Source organism: Halichoerus grypus, chromosome 4, assembly GCF_964656455.1.
Source record: "Halichoerus grypus chromosome 4, mHalGry1.hap1.1, whole genome shotgun sequence".
NCBI lineage: Eukaryota > Metazoa > Chordata > Mammalia > Carnivora > Phocidae > Halichoerus > Halichoerus grypus.
In genome coordinates this window covers 114552559-114573845 of record NC_135715.1, presented here as the reverse complement: position 1 = coordinate 114573845, position 21287 = coordinate 114552559, and the positions used below count along the sequence as shown (strand labels likewise).

At 44.4% G+C, this 21287-nt stretch overlaps 1 protein-coding gene across 1 annotated transcript in view; it reads right to left on the bottom strand.

Moving 5' to 3' along the window:
* Positions 1-21287, bottom strand: part of KIF5C (kinesin family member 5C) — a 147013-nt gene that overhangs the window by 79391 nt on the left and 46335 nt on the right. The window contains exons 2-7 of the mRNA XM_036092566.2: positions 19840-19930; positions 12803-12876; positions 6016-6120; positions 1995-2043; positions 1668-1723; positions 694-781 (exon numbers count right to left, since the gene is read on the bottom strand). Of these exons, the coding sequence (XP_035948459.1) occupies positions 694-781; positions 1668-1723; positions 1995-2043; positions 6016-6120; positions 12803-12876; positions 19840-19930 (463 nt within the window). The remainder of the gene's footprint in view (positions 1-693; positions 782-1667; positions 1724-1994; positions 2044-6015; positions 6121-12802; positions 12877-19839; positions 19931-21287) is intronic.

The window sequence follows — 21287 nt, the reverse complement described above, 5'->3', positions numbered from 1 at the left end:
CCCTAGTTCTCTCAACTCCTCCTCCTACGAACTCCCTCTGATTTGTCCATAACCCTCAGAATGAGACAGCCAGCCCAAAGATGGGGGGCCGGAACCTCTGCTGCTCTAACATAGGACCTGCTTCCCGGAGACGTGTGCACACGCCAAGGAAGGAACTACAAGGTAAACAAGCTGGCCTGAATGTGTTTGTTATTAACATGGCATAGGAAGGTTTTCAATAAAGCTCCCAGCTCCACTTCCTGAGCTCCTCCTTGCTTTTCTTTTCCTTTTCTAAACAGGGTAGAAATCTACCGGGGTTTCTTTCCACACATATGACTGGCATATAAAATTTGTTGGCTTGCGTTTTTTTTAACCTGAACAATAATGTGGTTGAAATACATTTAGAAGCTGACTTTTAACCCCCTTTCCTTGGTTGATTGGTTTTCCCCAGTGTCCAGACGTAGGGGGCTACCAGGGCCCAGCGAGCCTCATCCAGTATTCCCGAGAGTTCCCTGAATGGCAGAAGGCATACTTCCCACGACCTGCTGAGAGACTCTCGTCCTGCACACTCCTGTGTGCTTGCTTCCGAGCCACTGCTTCATAACTGCCTTCCCCGGCATTATTTCCTTGGGACCTCATTACCCACCCCTCCCGGTGGGTGGGCAGACATTCGTATCCCAAGTGACAGGGGAGGAAACACCACCCCATGCTTACTTGTGACAGCCACGTGTCGGTTTGCTTTGCCTTCGTCTATCACATCCATGACCTCCTCGGGGCTTGACACAAACCGCTCGGTACACCCCTGGAAAAGAGTCAGATCAGGTTAACCACTAGAAACTGGAAAGCTGGGGCGCCTGGGTGGCTCAGTCATTAAGCGTCTGCCTTCGGCTCAGGTCATGATCTCAGGGTCCTGGGATCAAGCCCCGCATGGGCTCCCTGCTCCGTGGGAAACCTACTTCTCCCTTTCCCACTCCCCTGCTTGTGTTCCCTCTCTCACTGTGTCTCTCTCTGTCAAATAAATAAATAAAAACGTAAACAAACAAACAAACTGGAAAGCAACTCTATTTGAAGACAGCTAAACATTCTCCCATTTCTCCAAAGGCTGCCATGTTGGTCCAACAGCTCTTCCTCCTGGCTTATGGCTTGAGTTCTACATCAAAGAGAAGTCTGAGCAAACCCCAGGAAACCTAGAAGTAAACCATAAAAGAAATGCCAGCTTTTTCCTAGATTTTTAAGTACCTGTGCATACTCAACAGCAGTAGAAACAGAAAATAAAGAACACCAGGGACAGAAAAAGAAATGGATGAAATTTTGCTTTGCCTTTCATGCTAGCCACCAACTTTAATTAGACACTTTGAAGTTCTAGGCATAATGCTATGATAGGCTTGCTCTCACTGCGAAGTACACACAATTATCTCCACTAGCAAAGCCTCTCTACATGTGACTAATAAATACTTGTTCACTTCTCCACTTCTTACCTCATGTGATTAGACATCTGTGATACATTCCCACAGGGATACGACTGAAGAGATCAAATGTCTGTTTTTTAACCAGATGGATATTAAATATAAGGAACATGATGAAACACCTACATACACTCTATAGGGAATATTCTGGGCATATTTGGTAACTATGATGATGACAGTGACAGGAGAGAAGTCAATTGCATCATCAAGTCTTCCTCATACCTTTACGTACGGGACTCTGTTTTTATCTTCATGAACAGCCAAGTTCGTCTTGGATACTGCAAATAATGACAACATGCAGAGGAGAAAAGAAAAGTTAAAGATTCTGTATTGGAGGAAAAAGAGAAATTGTTACCGAAGATAGGCAAATCTAATCTCTTTGCCATATGCAAGTTTAAGCCTTGGCTAAGAATAAGCAGATAGTGTAAAGGCAATAAAACATCTCTATAAACTTTCATTAATTCCTGAAGCAGAAGAGCTGTGAATCACTTCAGCCTCCCTAGACCTTAGTTAAAGAACAAATAGAGGACAAGCATTCAGGTTACTCACCATCGAGTAAGTCCCTGATTTTGTCCAAGTAGATCTCAAAATAGGAAACCTAGTTAAAAACAAATTGAGTTTGAAACAGAAATGCCATGCTGTATTTGAAAAAATATCATTACTAGAACTCATAAAAGCCTTTGTCATGCACAGCTAAGAAGAGCAAGAAGAGGGGGCAGAAAGCTGGATTCGGAGGCCTGCAGCACAGAGCCCCAGCCGACTCTCCTGCACTCTCCGGCTTCCTGCCACGTCAGCCTGCTCTGCGGACCCCTGCCTGGGCTGGGCCACCCCCCACGCCGTACAGCCCCTGTGGTCTCGATTCAGGTGCTCCTTACATTGTGCACTAGACGGCCACTTACGGGTGGACTCTACCCTTCACCCTCGATGAGCACCAAGCAAACTTCTAGGTAGGACCAAGGCTGGAACAGAAAACGGTCTTGGCGAGTAATTGTCGACATCAGTCGGCATCTCCTCGTGCATGATGTTGACCCCCTCACCAGACCAGGTCCAAACATTCACATGAAGGAAGTGGGGACGGGGATAAGGGCAGTTTGCTTGGAGCTACAAGAGCTCCGGGGTAACGGGGAGAGAGCTGCTGATGGTGGCCAGCTTTGGGGAGGCCAGGAAAGGTTGGAACAAAATGGGATTTAATGAGAGACAGACTAGACTGTGAGGGGGAAAGGAAGCCTTCTAATCAATTATCCTCAGAGCCCAGCCCCAGCCCCGCCCGCATCAGCATCACTCAGACCTTTGTAGAAACTGCAGAGTCGTGAACCCAGCTGCAGACCTCCTGAATCACAATCTCCAAGAACTAAGGAACTGGCTTCTAAACTCCCTAGGTGGTTCTTATACCAGCTGACACCTGAGAACAACTTTAACTAGACATGTGACCACGGAGGTTTAATTCACATGTAACCAAAACTATAGGCCTCGGTTTTCCCATCTGTCAAATGAAACTATTGGACTTAATGATGTCAAAAATTTCTCTAGGATTCTGCACTCTGTCTACACATGCCTTCCACCTCCCAGATCAACTTTCTTTCTCTCATGTTCATGGGGTTTTTTTTTTTTTTGAAACCTAAACAAAGGAATCAACAAACAAGTTGTTAAGAAAGAAAAAAAGTTGAAAGAACAGTTGTAAAGCTGGGGTATAACTCTATAGGTGAAACCTCAGCCCTGCATCCTCGCTCTTGGACCTCTGGTTGGGGGCAGTGAAGCCTTCCCAACCCAGCACTAGTCCTCACCCCTCAGTCCCGTTCATTACCTTGTCCTGGAGCCTCCTGACTTCCCAGTTTCTCTGAGATCTGGGGTCTTGGCTTCGAACCCTGGAATGTGTAGCTGGGCATCCCCTCCAAGTTGCCCGTCTGCCTAACAACCTGAGCTTGCCAGATTATCTGTCAAACTCCCCAGTCACCAAGCCTTGTGCGTCATAGACACACCTAGCTGACCTTGGAAAGACTCACTGCTCCTGAAACTTCTCCCTGTGGCTGGAATCCTAGGGTCTATTTGACCTCTAATCTTGGACATCTCTAACTCAGCCTCCCTGTAGCCAACTCAACCCTGGTTCCAACCCATTCTGTGCATCTCAAAATTGTCTAGCTTTCATTAAGACTTCTGTTATCTTTGAGATGTACACGTGTCCTTATTTCCAGAGATTGCAGAGAAATTAATTACACTAAAAAGCAGTCATAAATTACGTATTAGCAAATATGGCAATTAAAATCCTGTTCACATTTAATATGAGAAGAAAAAAAAAACCCTCTGATTTATTAATTTATTTTTACCACAGAAGATACTGGCTGCTTTTGGGGGATGGGGGGACGATTTGTTTTTTTGTCATTTCAAATACTTCGTGAGACCAGGTGGAAGAAAATTAAATACGTGTTGCTTTGCATTAAGAAATAGCATGTTCAGAAATAACATTTAAAACCTCTATGGGGCTCACTTTAAGGAACAGATTTTCAATACTGCTTTAATCAAGCCTCTTTTTCTTGATTAAGCCTGTCACTACTCAGTTCAAAATACGGAGCAGTCAATAGCTGGCCTGTCCACTTGCAATTATGATATATGAAATAAGTGAGCATAACTACAAATGCAGAAAAGGAAGACTGTAAATTCAGCCCTGGAGACTTGGGTGCTGTTCTTCTCTTCCCGCCACCCCCCTCCTCCCACCCCATGCTGGGGCTGTTTTAACCTTAATAAGATTCTACTACAAGACCCTATTTTGAGGGCAATAATTGGTTTAACATCTTACTCCAGGATTATCCCATAAGAACCCTACAGTAGTTTAAGGTATTTAAATGCAAACAGCCTTAAAGATGTACTAAGCTCCTAAATCTTGATCCCATCAAAGCCACAGGCTTCTGTATCCTTAGATACAAAGAACCCTGGCAAGGAGAAACCTGTGTTAGCCAACAAAGGGAGGAAAAAGATTTGTAAAGTAAAAAGACTTCCTGGATCTAATTTATGATGGGGCAGTTGTTGCCTTGTTTTGATATAATTTAGGAAAGGTACATAGCAGAAGTAAGCAAGGGCGGAAGTTTAAGATAATGGGAAAGGTGCTGCATGTAGGGTTGGTCAGATCAAGAGTCTAATCTCAGCTCTGCCAATAACCTGATGTGTGACTTTGGCCATCCAGCGCTATGTCTTGAAACTTCAGTTTCTTCATCTCTAAAACGATGCGCCTAGTGCACTAAGGTCCCCGCCTCAAAAGGGATGGTCAGCCTCTTGGCTCATCCGCTCTGCTCCAAGTCTTCTTAGAACTGACCCTGTCTCTTCCCCATCCCCTGTCCACACCGTTCCCAGTTGCTGTGGTGGGGACCCAGCCAGCCATGTGCATCCTGGATACAGCTTGTCAGAGTTGGGGGCAACCCAACTGTAGGCTAGGCCAATGAGCCCCTTCCCTGGGGAATTAGGAACTGGGAATAAGGGATATGGAACGGGAGCTGCCATGGTGCCTTCTCCCCCTACCCACTTCCCCCCCCCAAAAATATAAAGCAAGCAGAGAGAAATGCAGGGACTCTAACCGGGATGGGGTTTCTTTTGGGTGTGATGAAAATGTTCTGGAATTAGATAGTGATCATGGTTGTATTCTTTTGGGAATATAATAAAAACCATCAAACTGTACACTTTTAAAAAATGAATTTTATGGTACGTGAATTATATGAATTATATCTCAATTTTTTTTTAATTTAAAAAAATGTTTAAAGGAAGAGCAGGGTCTGGATTTCTTGCTTTTCCACAACCCCTTAGCCCCATGTCTACTAACAAATTTTATATCTTGTAACAACTTCCTCTATTTGCTTAAACAAGTGGCTTTCAGTTACTTGAAAACAAAGGAGTTCCAATGAATGTATCCCTAATATCCAATGTTATAAATTAACAGCTATAGTTAAGAGAGTAAAAATCTCTCTTTCAATTCAAATTTAAGTTGGAACAGAGGTTCTGGTTTAAAAACAAAAACCAGGAAGGATAACACCCTTCCCCAACACTTGTCACAGTGTGCCCCTCAAAATACCAGTCCATCATACCTCAAAAGGGGAAAAATATGTATACAGTCAAATAAGCTGGAAAATGTAATCTACTACATGTCCCCTTTGTAGAACTGGATTACATAATAGCATATTAAACCTGTGATGAATTTAACACTGTTCAACTGAACATTTTCCCAGCTTATCTGGCCTCATAAGCCTTTTCCCTGATAGCCCACCTATTAATAATATGAGGGACTGTGTTCCATGGAACACACTTTGGGAAATGCTGTCCTAACCCAATCATGGACACATTCCAGTCATATCTATAGAAATCCACTGGGTAAAGGGTAGAATTCAGATAACCACCAAGATGATTCCATCCTAAAGAAGGCTTTTATTTTATCTCAATATTTCCTTAGTATTCGCCTGCTTTGCTTACCACAGCATTTCATTTAAAATAGATCAAAATAATCTTTTATGTATACATAAAAAGAGGAAAACTAAAACATGATTTGGGGCCCAGTTTTTTCTCTTTAGACTTAATCAATAGCACTTACCTTGATGTGAAACTCCAGGTTTTCATCCATGGAATAGATGTGGTCAAAGATGTCATGTGCAATCCTTGGGATGATCCCCATGAGTTGAGGGTCATGTAGCTTCCCCTAGTGAGGGAAAAACACAAGCACAGGCAGCTAAAGAGTGCCAGGAAACATGTGGAAGAGAGAAGGAACCACGCTGGTTTTCATAACAGAACTCTGTGGAAGAGGGAGCACCCCCCCCACACACACACACTGTCAGATCCTTGGAGGTCCACCTGATGTGCCAACAGCCCAAAAGTTCATGGAAATAACTCAATGTGTTGCTTTTTACCCAGCAGGAGAGAGCTTGTTCTGTCAGGCTCTGGGGCTTGGAAATACTTGCTTCTGCTGCCACTCAGGGCAGCAAATCGGTGTATGTGGGTGAGAGTGTGGGTAGAAAGGAGGAGGGATGGGCGCCTGGGTGGCTCAGTTGGTTAAGCAACTGCCTTCGGCTCAGGTCATGATCCTGGAGTCCTGGGATCGAGTCCCGCATCAGGCTCCCTGCTCAGCGGGGAGTCTGCTTCTCCCTCTGACCCTCCCCCCTCTCATTCTATCTCATTCCCTCTCTCAAATAAATAAATAAAATCTTTAAAAAAAAAAAAAAGGAGGAGGGAAGGAAGACAGGAGGACTGGGATTATATGGTGACTATCACACACTAAATGGGTATTTGTTTTGAAATTTTTACAAACTGATCAGAATGTGTAAGCCCAAATTAATCTGCTTTAATAAAACCAGCTTGAGAGCTGATAGTTTCATTAATGTCATCATTGCTCAAAAATTTTAATAATCTTATCCTAGTAATACCTTCAGTATCACTTCACAAACCAATCAAGAAAAGCCATTTTATCAATTTCTTAAAAATCTATAATTCCCAGCCTGAAATGTTACAAAAAAATTTTAGGTGTTTCTTTTTTAATTTTTTGCTATTTCTAATACTTAAATTCACTTGTAAGATATTCTCTTTTTCTTTTATCCCCCTTTTTTTCTACCAGAGAGCTCCAGCCCTCCCTTCCGCATGCAGCCAGCAACCTCCTCCAACCCTAAGGAGGTTTGAGAGATATTTTATCTAAGGGGTGAAGGGATAGATGAATTTTTCTGTGATTTGAACTATTTTACTACATACATTTTTAAAGATCCAGATTTGCTGCTTCTAAAGACTTTCAAAAAGATATGCCATAGTATCTGAAAGCAATTCCTAAACAAGAGTTCTAGAAGTATTTAAACAGCAGCTTCAGCAAGGACTCCCAGAGAGCCTTCGTTACAACCATGCTCCAAGTTCTGTCCTGTTCCATGTTAAACTACGCCATCAGTGCACAAACACAAAGTCTGCAGGTCTAAAGTAATGATTGGCAACAGAATTCCCAGCGTTTTTGAGACCTTCAGAAAGTTACAAAACTCTAGGAAAAATGGAACTGGAAAAGTACAAAACACATTTACTCTTCACTCAGCAACCTTTACCAACCCTGTGACTCATATCCTTGTTCTAAATCTGCCCGACACCTGGAAGATCTGCTTTGTTTTCCTCAATCAGATCTTCTGTATTCTTTGGGGGTGGGTTCACCACATAGTGCCTCTCTGACAGGCTGACTTTCAAGCCAACATTTGAGTTACCGAAAGCAAGAAGTCACGCGGACTCGGGCACTAACTCCAGGCCACAAAGCACTTTACGTTATGAATCCTCCTTTGCACACCTGATCCCTAACCTTCCATTCTACTGAAGGCAAGGGAAAAGCTGAATTTAGATACATCTGGCCTCTAGCAAAGCTCTTTTACCTGGGAAAATGGGTATTCCCCTGGAATGCCCTCATGTGCTAAGAATCCTAAATCATGTGATGTGTTTATATGGCTTTTTGACCGAACAGTCCCCGAGGGCAAGATGGCCAGTGCATATATATTTCTCCCCACTGCTTACAACACTTAGTACAGTGTCTCCTGCATAGAATTATTGTAGAAGTTAAATTAAGCAGTATAAATAAGGTGCTTAGGAACAATAAATGTTAGCATTATATTATTGAGCTCCTATCAGGTTCTCATTAAGCAGTCGTAATGGTTTATTTGACCTGAAGAGTCTGAAAATACATTTCTATCCCAGGCCATGACTATATATAGGAAAACAGCCCTAAATGACTGAGACTCAGAATCTCTCAAATGTTGGTAAGCTTACTTCTCATAGGCCATCATAAACATCAAATATTGGGCCCCACAGGCTCAGGACTGGGCAAATTGCTGACAGAAATGACATGACCAGTGAAAACACAGATCTCTGTCCAGTCAAATGCTGTGATGCCACTGGGCCAATCCACCTCAGAGTCTGAGGAGTGCCCCCCACGCTCCCCCCAGAACCCTTCAATAATCCATCATAATCCTTTAGCTTCTACTCAGTGGTCCACAGACAAAGAAGGATGAGAGATAATCCAAAAATCATTTATAAATGACTCAAATCTGTTTCCCTAGATTCTTTCCCTTCCAAAAGATTTATCTTCCAATCGATTCCTAGCTTATACAAATATTGACATCCCTTTGTTTGCCTTTGTCAGGATAAGAACCAAGGCAGAGATGAGTCTGGGACACTCCCTGTGTCGTTTCCTTGAAGCCCACACCCAAAAATCACATGAGAGTGAAGCACATGTTTATTTGGAGAAGGCACAACGATACCTCCCATTCCTATGGTCATAGAAGTAATACTCAAATCTACCACAGGTTTCGGGGCTGGGATGCTTGACCTGGCTCATAAGCCCAAGAGTGGTGAGAACTGAGCCTTTATGTTCAGTAAACTGAGCCTGCCAAGACAATGTGTGTGTGTGTGTGTGTGTGTGTGTGTGTGTGTGTGTGTGTGAGCGTGCACATGTGGGGGGGTATACATGGTACATGGTGTGGATGTGTGTGATGTATGTAGTATGTGGGTGTGAGTGGTGTTGAGGGGGTGTTGATGTGTGTGGTGTGTGTGTATGAGATAGGTGTTCCATTAAGGTCTTCACTCGTTTTTGCAAATAAAATACACATCTACACGTACGCAGTAGTCACCTCAGGCAATAAAAGGTGGTAAAAAAGCAGAGAGCTGTAAAAATTCAGAGAACAGAAGAGTGCTTTCCAGCTGGGGTGATATGGGATGGCTTCCTTGAGGGACACCAAATCTTGAGAGAGGAGGAAGATGAGGATGGGCAAAGGGGATGCAGCAGGGAAGCTGAGAGGACAGTAATGTAGCAAAGGTATAGGAACTGAGGAAGAATAATGCCCTTCTAGAGAGTCAGGACAAGTTCAGTTGGCTGAAGGATCAGGATGGACTTCAGTAGCAAAGTAATGTCCCACTTCATCACCTTTTTTTAACTCTCAGAAAGAAAAAGAACATTTTTATACTTGTATCCTACATAATCCTCTTCAAAAACTTCTCCCACTTCTGAATGTGGCCTTCTCGGGGCACGTGTGAAAGAAGAAACCAGACACAGGCCATCAACCACAGAACAAGACTCCCTTTGTTCCAGCCCCAGGTGCCTCCTCAACCTCCCAAGCAGGACAGTTTCCTGAAACACTTAAGATGGGAAAGCAGGCAGCCTGTCAGCTCACACGAGCACCAATGCCCTCGGACAGGCTCATTAAAAATCCCTCGGCAGGCTCGGCTCAGCAGTGGGGTGGCCCGCACCATTCCATGGGCTCCAGGTGTCCCTTTGGGCAGAAGGAAAAACAGCGTGTCTCCATCCATCTAAATCTGTGCCAAAGAGGGCCACAAAGCCAGGCACGGGGCCCAGAGGAGCCCTTCCCAGCACCACAGGCCGAACAAAGGTCCAGCCCTCTCTTCCCCATATAGTCAGCACCCCCCAGCAGCCGTCCTTCAACCCAGCCCTGGGAACACTTGGCCGCAGACGTCCTGGGCCCAGTGCACGACGGTGTCCTACCAACCTTGGCATCAACACTGTCAAGTGTTTCATATTTTTACTGAAAATCCGCCTTAAATGCTCCATCTTCAGAAGCTAATCTTTCCAATTTCACGTAGGCTTATCTGTTTGTTCTCCTCAATAGAAGGTAATGGAATCACCACTGGATGTCAGACCAAAAATGAGGGGATTAAAATGAAAAACAGCTTTAAAATGTGACAGCTCTATCCATTCAGGGAGTTAACATCCCCTTCCAAAAAAGCCTTGGAAAGATCACAATGTACAATTCCGAATACATAAAATCCTTTCAGATTTTTTTTTTTTTTTTAATTTAATTGCATTCCAGGGTCCTGGATTTCTCAGTCTCCCACAGTCTCTACGACTTCAGCTCGGGGCTCCTCCTTTCCTGTTTTCTGCTAAAATATCTCCTACCTTCTCTCCAATCTATACCCACTGGACAGAAAGAACCAGACTAAGTGTGTGCGTTGGGGAGGGGGGCTAGGAAAGGGCTCCCCTCCGCCCCGTCCCTTCCTCCTATGGGCATAAGCTCATGATCTTCAGAAGTCACGATAAAGAAAAGCACCCCTTGCAATCAACCTTTTAAAACTGACGTGGATGAAAAAGCTACAGAATTTAGGCAACTGTGGGAGTAACCTGCATTAGAAGCCAGTTCCCTTTAAGTCCCCCCGAACCCCTCCAGCTGAGCGGCACTGCAGGCCTTGTAAGGCTCATGCTGTCAGACGCCCAGGGCTCCGGACACCCTCGTGTAACAAAACATTTCCGATTTTCATTTTAAAAAGCTGGCATACGTCTTTGCCATCTCCTTACACCCACTGATTCGCGCCCCCCCCCCAACACACAACACAAACTAAGATTTTACTCTGGGGACAGGTCTCTCCTTTGATGGTTTAGAATTTAAATTTCTGACATTGAGCAAATACGTTGTATTTCCCAAAGACAAATTAATCCCGAAGCTAAAAAGGTCACTCTTGTAAACAGTCCTTACGATTTGGAGGATTCTAAATACTGCATTTTTTGTTGTTATTTTGTATATTGTTTGATAATGTTCCAAAAACCTAGAGACTGATGGACACCCTCATGAGATGTCCCCTCTCTCTCTTACGCCTTATGGCCTATGAAGGAGCTTCTGTCATGGCTACTGGAGTTGCTAGTACTTAGGAAATACAGAACTGCAACTTTGCTAGTGCCTGGAAGGTTAAGGGTCTGGGGCCCAGTAAGAGAGGAAGGCAAAGGGCCGCGCCTGCATCTCCAAGGTGTACTGCATGAGAATGGGAGATGCAGAGAAGAGCGTGGCCAAGGCTCAGGTATCAGGGAACAGTCCTGCTCCGTCCAGAAGCAGTGGCAAATAAACCTTGTGCTTCCTTTAATATGTGTGATCTCGGAGCCACTATCCCCTGCAAAATGGGAAAGTGAGTCAACACAACAGAAATGAGATCCCCCAGAGTCACACACACACTTGAAATCGGTGTGAGCAGAACATCAGAGCCCCAAGAGTTTTAGCCTCGTGCCTTTGAAATCTCCTCTTCAATAGGAATGATTCATAAAGCTAAACCGATTCTGCAGCAGACGTGTCTCAGTAACATTCCCAGGAGGGTACCGTAAATGAAAATCCTAAGCTTGAAGGATCAAGGATTCATCTTACCCTGCTGCTTGTAAGCTGAATTCCCCAAACTTGCTCTGCGCGGTGTCTTGTAACCACTATAACCACTCTTCTCACCTGTCAGGGGGGCCCAGCCTTTAGAAGAATATCCGGCCCTGAAGGGCTTACAGGAGGACAAAAGCAGGGAAAGAAGAGGTAAAGGGGGCCAATTTTATCTGCAGATGTGCCTTGTCTGGAAGACAGCCTGAAGCCACAGGGCTCCAGAGCCACAGACTTTGAGCTGGGCTCACACCTTCACACGCCCACAGAGGTCAGGTGTGTACGTTAATGACAGAGGATGCTTCGCGTCAGTCCATGCTCACAGTGTGCATGCAGGGGGCTGGGATGGACTGGACGGCCCAGCCCACACACAAGGGTTGGCCACGGTCATCCTGAGGCTATCAATCTAACAAATATTTTATCAAACCCCTCCTGGATGACAGCCGCTGTTCCATGCACTAGAAATAAAAATTTTCTCAATATACATTTTATTGATCTGAGGTTACTGGAATGTGAACTGGGGTCAGAAAAGAAAGTGGGATTTTCCTTCAGAAATGTGAATGAACAGGTGAACAAGACAATGACGATCTCTGCGCTAGTGAAGCCTACACTTTATATTATGGTGAAATTTTGCCCAGTTGTAGGATCTTCAGAATTCTCAACCAAATTTGGAAACTCAGAATTGTGTGAAATTTTAAGTACTGCCTGCAATTAAAAAATACATATAATAATAATAAATTAAAAAATTTTTAAAACACATGGTGCAGACCAAACAAAAATATGTCTTTGGGCTGAATTTGGTCCACAAGCCAACTTCTTTGCATCTCTGTCCTACAGTTTTTTAATTTCCTCTGAGGAAACTCACCTCCCCAGAGTGGCCTTCCTTAGCATAAATGATTCTCACAACAGACTTTCTCAGTTGAGATTAGAGTCGCAGTCCATAAGGATACTCACACCACCGTTTAGCTTACTGATGAGTCTTTTTTAATAGAATGTACTATTACCATTTTGAGAGAGCTACCAACAAAGGATTTTTTAAAAATTCTGAACCACTGAGATTTTATTACCATTATTTTGAAACTCCACAAATACAAAATAAGTTGGTCAAACATGACCAGTCCCTTAACCACCTCTCTCACGCGCAGTCAAGGGCTGCATGCGCCTGAATGTGGCTGGTCACACAGTGCTGCTGAGCGACCCAAGAGAATGCCTCACGGCACGCTGCAATCTTACCTCCATGGTGTGTGTTTTTCCTGATGAGGTCTGTCCGTATGCAAAAATCGTCCCATTATAACCTTCAAGGACATCTGCAAGCAAGAAAAAGAAATTAAAATTAACTCATTACTTTGATCGTATGCTAGTGTTGGTTCCATATTTTAAAATTACATTTTCCAAATGGCCCATCTCATTTTTCACACAAATGATGTATTTCAACTCCATTTACATTTTAAATAGAATTGTGAGATAAAAGCAAAAACTGTTCCACAAATAAGAAATGTACTCACATTCCTACAGAATATATTAATGAAGAAAGAGGCAAAAAAAAAAAAAGAAAGAAAGAAAGGCAGACATCCTCTCTCCCAGTAACAGCAACATTAAGACAGATATCGAGCAGTACACTTCCTTTTTAGCAGAAAGACACTTGAATTTTCTTCTCTAAATTGATCTCCTGAGAGGAGGAAGAAAAACATTATCAGTGTCCTGAGTCTCTGGAGTGAGGTATGGAATAGAATTTCTTTCCAAAAGATCTGATTTGGGTCAGTTGAAACGCCGGTGCAGGTGAGCTCCTTGGGGATGTTTCTCGGGAAGGCCGTCTGGAGCCCCTTCAGAACAGAGTGAGTCCAGAACTGGGGAGAAGGACAGGGCCCCACTCTGTAAACCCAGCCACACGGGGACAATCCAATCAGCCCGGAAACCACCGGGGCCCTCACTCAAAGTTAAGGCCTTTGTTTTTTTGGTGACTGTGCTAGCAGGACGGCCCAGGCCCATCAGCATCAGGAATTTCTTTTAATTACACAATGAGCACACTGTGCAAAGCCCCGCACACGGCAGGCCGGCTTCCATTTCACACAGGGACGGGGGAGGCGTGCAGACAGAGGCTGCTTTGCACTGAAGATTATCTGTGGGGATTCCTTCCACGTAGCAGAGGTGATCAAAATATATTTAGCACTCGTTTCCCTCAATCCTCCTTCATCTGCATCAATATCACCAAAAGGGAAACAGTACATGATTAATATCCTTGACCCAGCATCCCTACATAAGGGGAGGAAGTCTCATTCCTGAAAGGACAGTGGGGGCAACAAGAGGAACCCCCTACTGAGGCGTCCTCTTCGGGGCCACTGGCCTCTTCACTCATCAAGCCAGGCCACCAGCTCCTTCTAGCTCAGGCCCTGATTAGGCTGGTTGGTTTGTGGTTTTGGCCTCTCTGAATTTCATTATGCCGGGTAATTTTTGTTCTTTTGTTAGCTTTTCTAAATTTTTTCAATATACATTTTATTGACCTGGGGTTACTGGAGTGTGAACTGGGGTCAGAAAAGAAAGTGGGATTTTCCTTCAGGAAGTTAAAAAAAAGAGAGAGAAATTAAGCAGCAGAATTTTTTTTTTTTTTAATCCTAACAGCCCTTGAGAGTTTGTGTCAAGCTATATCGAGAGAGAGGAGGGAGGGAGAGAAGTTTCACACACATCAAACTTCTGGTAATGGTTTCCTTGGGAACAGGAGAAGCAAAAACTTGAAGACCACAGTGTCAGGGTTGGAGGTTCAAGCTTCAGTTTTCACAGAAATGCCAACTTGCTCAGAGAACAGATTCAGAATGGAGAGCCTCTAAACGACCATGAATGCAATGCACTTTGAGGGACACAAGGAAAGAGGTTCCCACCCTGCAGTTGTACTTTTAAAATTCTACATTCGTGGCATAAACAACTCCAGGAATGCCAGCCACAGTCACCGCACTAAAGCTTCTGTCCATTAGAAATCACACATCTCCCCCTAAACTGAACGGGCTTCCTTACCTTCAGTCCCTGTGTAGGAGGCACTCTAGGACCTACCAGCCCAGGCATTATTAGATCAGGGGTATGGAGGCCGAGGCCAAGGGTCCAGCTCCCTCTGCAGCTCCTAAGAGGCCACTGGCGACCCTGCAAGTGCACACGCACGCCGGGGGTGACTCTGAGCAATGCGCCGCACCCTAAAGAAAACTCAGCTCACAGCCAGAGCCCCACAGACAAGAGAAAACCCGGCACATGCTTCCTCCTCTGCCACGAAGTGGTGGGGCCGGGCACCTGAATCAGGCTCCCCTGGACGGGGTCCACACCTCCGAATCCAACCTCCCTAAGCAGAATGCACAATCGTACTAACTCCTAGTTAGCTGCTGCTCCCCAAACTCCTGCAGGGTAAGACCTGGGACACATCCAGGGAAACAAGAGCTCATGGAAAGCCCCACTTGTTTTGGAGTAGGGGGCTAAGGAACACGTGAGACTCTACTTGGAGAATCCTTGACTTTTGCTGCTATTTCAACACGGGGTACAATTACTTTTTTTTTTTTTTTTAAGGAAAAGAGAGCACAAAAAACCCCATCAGAACAAACTCTGCTTGGTCTTTAAAGTACTATTTACAATCATGTTACAATTAATTCATTGTTGGAGAACCTATCTCTAGTGTTCAAGGTTGAACAGAGCTGATGCCCTCTATCAACTCAAGTGTGAATTAAATGGTAATTTTAAAAAGAAAAGAAAAAGCTCTTCGAACCCAGCGTTCTCGATTTTCTTCCAAACTCCAGGTTGTGGGGGTCGGTGTGTTTAACCACGTCTATGTTTGATTATCGGGGGAGAGGAGAGGCAGGAGGGGAAGTGAGCACACACAGTGCGTTTGGGTTGGAGCGCTGGCATGGAGGAGGCCGGAGCGCCCGTCAAGGAAAGCAGGATGGGAGAGCGCCACGCTGAGCCACACAACACCCCCACCCGACCCTAATAGAAACAGCCCACAAAAAGGCACTTTCATCACACTGAATGACAGTTCCTGGGCCCAAGGAAAGCATTTGTTTCAGAGCCTCTCCCGTAGCAGAATGACCATGTCTATGTGCCAGCCGCAGAGCCAGGAACCAGCTCGGCCAGACAGAACCTTGCTTTGTGACAGGCTCTGGCGTGATGTGATCTCAGCTCACGCCACACAGCCGGCGGCACCCACAAAGACAGCACACGTCCGGCCGGCAACCCGCAAACCCAAAGAGAGATTCCACTGCAGGTGCGAAGAGGAGGGTGAAGAAGAGTGGGATACTTGAGAACACTTCTCGCCTCTTGCCAGTTTTCCATCCTAGGTTTTGCTAGTTCTGAGTCCAGATCTTGCAAGAGCGGAAGAGTTAGTTTCACTGTTGGGTAAGACTTTGGGGAGGATGTAATCATAGGAGCTCCTGAGAAGGCTGTCATGGCCTCCTGCCAACTCCCCAGGTGAAATGGTGGCCTGTCAGTGGCAATAGTGACTGATGAGTCATCCCTGCCTTGGAGTCCTAAGGCTCTGGCTGGCCCAACCAAACTATTCAAGTAGACATACGCCCCCAGGCAGACCTACTGCACATTAGGGGCAAACCGGAACGGCGCGCCGGCCAGTCTGACGGGGAGGGCTCTGCTGCGTCTTCAGAATGGAAAGGCATCTCACTGTTGGAAGACAGGCAGGGCCACCCCAAAGCTCTGGGACCGCGATCTCTATTCTCTCCCCTCTCCCCTTTTCCCACGGCCATTCCTATCCCTGTCTTTTTGCAATGCTTGGTTAATAGTACGTATGGCCTGACAGAAAAGTAACAACTCATAAATTGTTACTAAATGCTCATTATGAGCTCACCAGAAAAGCCGGGAAAGGATAGTGCAGAAAAATTCAAGGAAGACAGGCAAACTCAGGCTCAAGTTCCAGCCTCACCACCCCCTAACTGACCTGGCCAAGTTATTTGACCTCGAAGTCCTCCTTAGTACAATGGGAACAATAATGCTCACACCTCATAAAATGGTTGAGACTTAAAAAATACAATAACATATGTGAAGTGCATAGACGGTGCCTGACGGTTAACAGTAGCCAAATATATATATACATTTCTTCTTAAGAGTCACATACCATATAATAAAGTAGATCTTAGAGTATTCTGAGCTTAAAACTTGTCAATGAGTCCACATTGCCTGAAGGATAAAGCCCATCCATTTCCACCAAACTCTGATCCAGCCTATCTTTTAAGTCCCAGCCCCCAGGTACCTTGCAACACTCTAAATTGCCCAACCATGCCATATAATCTGTGTCCTTATGCTTTTGCTGTTCCTTGTGCTTGTACACCCTGCTGCATTCTATAGTCTTCAGGACCTATCCTTTCCAAGAAGCCTGCCTTATTCTCCAATCCTCATCCCCACTCACCAAAATCAGTCCCAAGTGACTTTCTTCTGTGATCCCACAGCATTTTGCACACAGCCACCTTAAAGCATGTACTACCCATAGGTATGATAACTACGGATGCATCTGTCTCTTTCCCTATACGTGAAGTTTTTTGCAGACAGTCTTATATATCTTGGTGACTCTAGTCCGTAGCAGTGCTTACATCACACGGTAAATACTTAATATCCTTGCATAAAGGAATGGGTAAAATAAACAACCAAATGAATGAAGCCTAAACAAATGAGATCTAGAAAACAAGGAACCACCTTCTCTAGCCCTGTACAGTCCACATCTAGTTAATTTGAAAGGCAAATGCCCAGAGTGACTTCTGTAGACTAGGACATAGTTCCCCGTACTTCCAACAATAGCAAGCAGTAACCATGGTTTTTAATTCTTAGCGCGTCCACAGAAACCCTCCTATTTACCATGCTGAGAGTCACAAATCCTATAAGCTCTTCTGGAAGAAACGGAGAATTCTACATACTCTTTCAGACAACATTTGGAAAACACACACCAGACAGAGATGGGAGTGTGGGAGGTACCAGAATTCTACAATCAAATGTTTGAAATATGTTTTGAAAAACCCAGTGAAGTTGAAGGGAATGAAAAAAACCAAGAGAGAATAAAGCCATCCAGTTAAAAGGAATCTTCCTGATCTCAAAAACATTAAGGGTTCAGATAGCCTTGAAAGAAAATCTCACCAGTCCACCACATTACCATGAACCGTGGGAGCTGCGGTGAACTTCAGAAGTTATCTGATTGAATTCCTAGCCTCTAGAAAAAGAGGCCCCTACAGCACCACCTTCCTTTCCTGATTTAAATAGGGCTTGTCATGGCAAAAGAAACCTCAGTTGTACCTAGTAACTATTCCAAGGAGTTCTTTCTTATATATCTGTGTTTTACCTTGCTGATGCAGAAATAACACAGCCACTTTCCCTCATGCTAGCCTCAGTGGATATTAAAAAAAGTTAAATTAGGCCTTCGTCAGCCCCTAATAATTTCCTTTCAAGGAAGAAGAAAGAACTCTTTATTGTTACAAAATGAGTATGCTCACATTACATTTATAGTGCCTGAAAAATATCAGTTTATCGTATCATGTCAGAGTCTAACGTTACCCTAAATGGTTTTCTTTGTGGCTCACCATATATTGGGCCTCAAGTTATCCAGTTAGGTCACATCTTCACAAGAACTTTCCAAGGACTGCCTATTTCTGACATTTCATACTACAGAAAAACCAAACACTGAAAGAGACCCAACTTCTCCAGTAATGAAGACTGAAAGATTCTGATTGTTTGTTAATCACAGGATTTTTTAAAACTGGAGTGCATCCATCTCTAATTACAACATCAACTTAGAGATGTATTTAAATGGACCTCATGCGTAGCACAGCACGCGGTAAATACTATTTGGTTCTGATAATGGAAGGGGAGAGAAAAAGAGGGAAATTATGGCTCACATGTGATTAATCTTACTTTAATAAAAATAAGGAAGAGTCTGCTAATGGAAAGGAAGGAGGGCTGCCTAGGAGCAAACCAGAACAACACACTCCAGAGAGAGAGAGAAAACATTTTTAGACAGGAAGAGATACAAAAGAATAGAAGTAGGGAGAAAACAAACATTACCACCAGATACAGGCCCACAGTATTAATTCAAGAAGAGCCCAAATTCAGGCATGTTTTTTCTCTTCTGTTTTCTGTAATGATCTTACTGTGAAGACCTTCAAAATTAACTGATGTCTGCAACCGGAATTTGAACAACCATACACCTCAGCGAGGAACATTACATACTGACTGAATCTCCCACGCAGGTGTCCAGGGTCAGAACTAATCTAACAGATGCACCCAGGGCTGGCTTTCATGAATTTCAAATAGTTAGGTTAGTCAGCTCGGCTTCCAAAAACAAGCACATCTTGCATGACGAGGTGCTTTTTGAATTCTGTTTTTGCTTTTTTGCTCTTTAAATCTACAGCTACCTATAAAGGTGGCAACATCAGGACATTTGAGAGCACAACTGCCATAGCATTCAGAGTTGAAGGTTAAGATTCGAAGATGAAAAACAAAGTAGCAGGAGATGCCCCTCGGCTCTGGCCAGATGGCGAGCTCCCCCAAGGCAAGCTCCAGCCTGCCCCTGATTTGAAAGAGCAAGGTAGAGCAATGTGTAAATTGCTTCATCTCCCTGCTGTGATTTTGACACAAATCCTTCAGGGCCAAGGCCAGTCCCAGAGAAAAGAGCTGATCTCTAAGACAATTTTAGGCTTCAGGCTATCTATTTGGAGGAACAGATGTTGGTCTCTGGGTGGAAAGGTTGAAAGTGGGTTAGACGAAAGTATATTTAAGGAATGCTGAGTAGCAAGAACTGCTCAACAACCAACAAGGTGATGTGATTTTATGATTCTGCAGAAAATTCCTTGGTGCCCAAGAATTTTCCACGTGTAAGGCTTCTGCCTGAAGAGACAGATGAACAAAATAAATCAGCCAAAAATATACAACTGGAGCATCAGAAATATATATATTTTTGTCTCCTTCAAAGTAAAAAGGAGGCCTTATACCTACAGCAGTATTTTAAAACCGTTACAGAAATAGTGTGACCGTAGCTTTTAAGCTTCTAGGTGGCAGAATAACTCTGTCAAAAAGGTGGCAAAAGAAAGAAAGAAATTTCCTTGGCGAGGAGGTATAGAGAGGTTCAAGAACTTGCCTGACATCATAGCAAATCAGGGCCAGAGCTCGGGCAATAATTCAGTGTTTCCAATTAGCAGGCCTCTGCTTAGAGTCAAGGCACATTGATTCCTAGGCTGCAAATATCACTTAATAATGTTTTCAATTACTCTGAAAGGCCCAGGAGGAAATAAAGAAATAGCACTTACCTTTGACAATTTGCTTTGCACACGCATTGTAAACCTGCTCTTGGGTCGTGCTGGGAGGCAGCACTCTATCGAAGACATATGGCTTCCCTTGCTAAAAAACACGAAAGGAAAGGGCAGAGAAAACACATTAGAAGTTTAGGTATAAAAAGCACTAATAGTAGTTAGACCACAGGCACTAAATCACAAACCCCATCCTTGAAGGCAGTTCCATACCAAGACTAGGGAATTATTGCAGTGCGAACACACATGTATGATGGGCATATATGTTTTGCATGTTGAGAATCTCAGAAAGAAAAAAAAGGTTTCTTTTGTTTTTACTTGAAACACTTTTTCTGATGAAAAGTAGGCTGCGGCTTCATCCATTCATTTATTTTTTGAGAGCTTCTGAACCAGAGACTAGACTAGAGGCTAAACAAATCAGAAAACAGTCCGGCCTATAAAGCATTCACTCAAGTGTGGCAGAAAGCTACTAAACAAGAAAGCAAACACCCGGGGAACTACAAAATGCCTAGGTATAAAATAATGAGACAGAGGGGATGATGGAGAGAGCAAAGCAGGCGTCCCTGAGGAAATGCCAGTTAAGTGGATCTTTAAAGGATCAGAAAGACTGAGGCAAGTGAAGAGCCATGGAAGAACACAGAAGACAGCGCAGAGGGTAGAGCACACAGGAAGGGGTCTGGAGTGTTTAAGGAACTAGAGGGTGGCACAAAAGGAGGTGAGAAAGGAAATCAGGAGGCACTTAATGCAAGGCACTCTTAGCCAAGAGAATGTGCTTGGATTTTATTCAATGGGAAGATGCCATGATCAAATTTAAGAAGCTGCTCTTCACAGCAAGATATTACTGCTTTGAATCCTAGTGTTGTCTTCATATGTATAAGTGATGCCTTAACTGGATGGAGGCCTCCAAATCACAGAGGGCTCTTCTGAAGAATAAATCAAGTGATTGCCCCATGTGTAGGATCTTAGGGTTTGGTCTGACACTAGGCCATGTGCCATTCAAGGAAGTAACTGTCAGAAGGGAAGGGAAGAAGCTCTGCCCTGGTCTATATGAGCCCTGACCCCCAACCACTCAACGTTCACCAAGGAGCTATTGGGCATTTACGTGCCAGGCACAGTTCTGAGGACCATGGAAGGTGGTGGCTGAGACAGACACAGCCTCTTCCAAAGGAGAACCCGCCCCACCAACAATGCCTTCTTCCCACCATCACCACCCAGACAAGGGGTGGCCCTCCCTGCCCTTTCCCACAGCCCGATCCACCCAAGCAGCCCTTCATCTTCATTTTTCCCTAGTGGTTAGAGGGGATGGCAGGAGAGGAAAGAGGAGAGCCCAGAGTCTCCTTCACCCCCATCCTGCACCTCCTACATGTGGCTTGGACACCAGGACCCTTTACCCCAGGACAGTCCTGCCAATGCCTCAAAAAGATAACTGCTCATGAGGGACCCAAGGA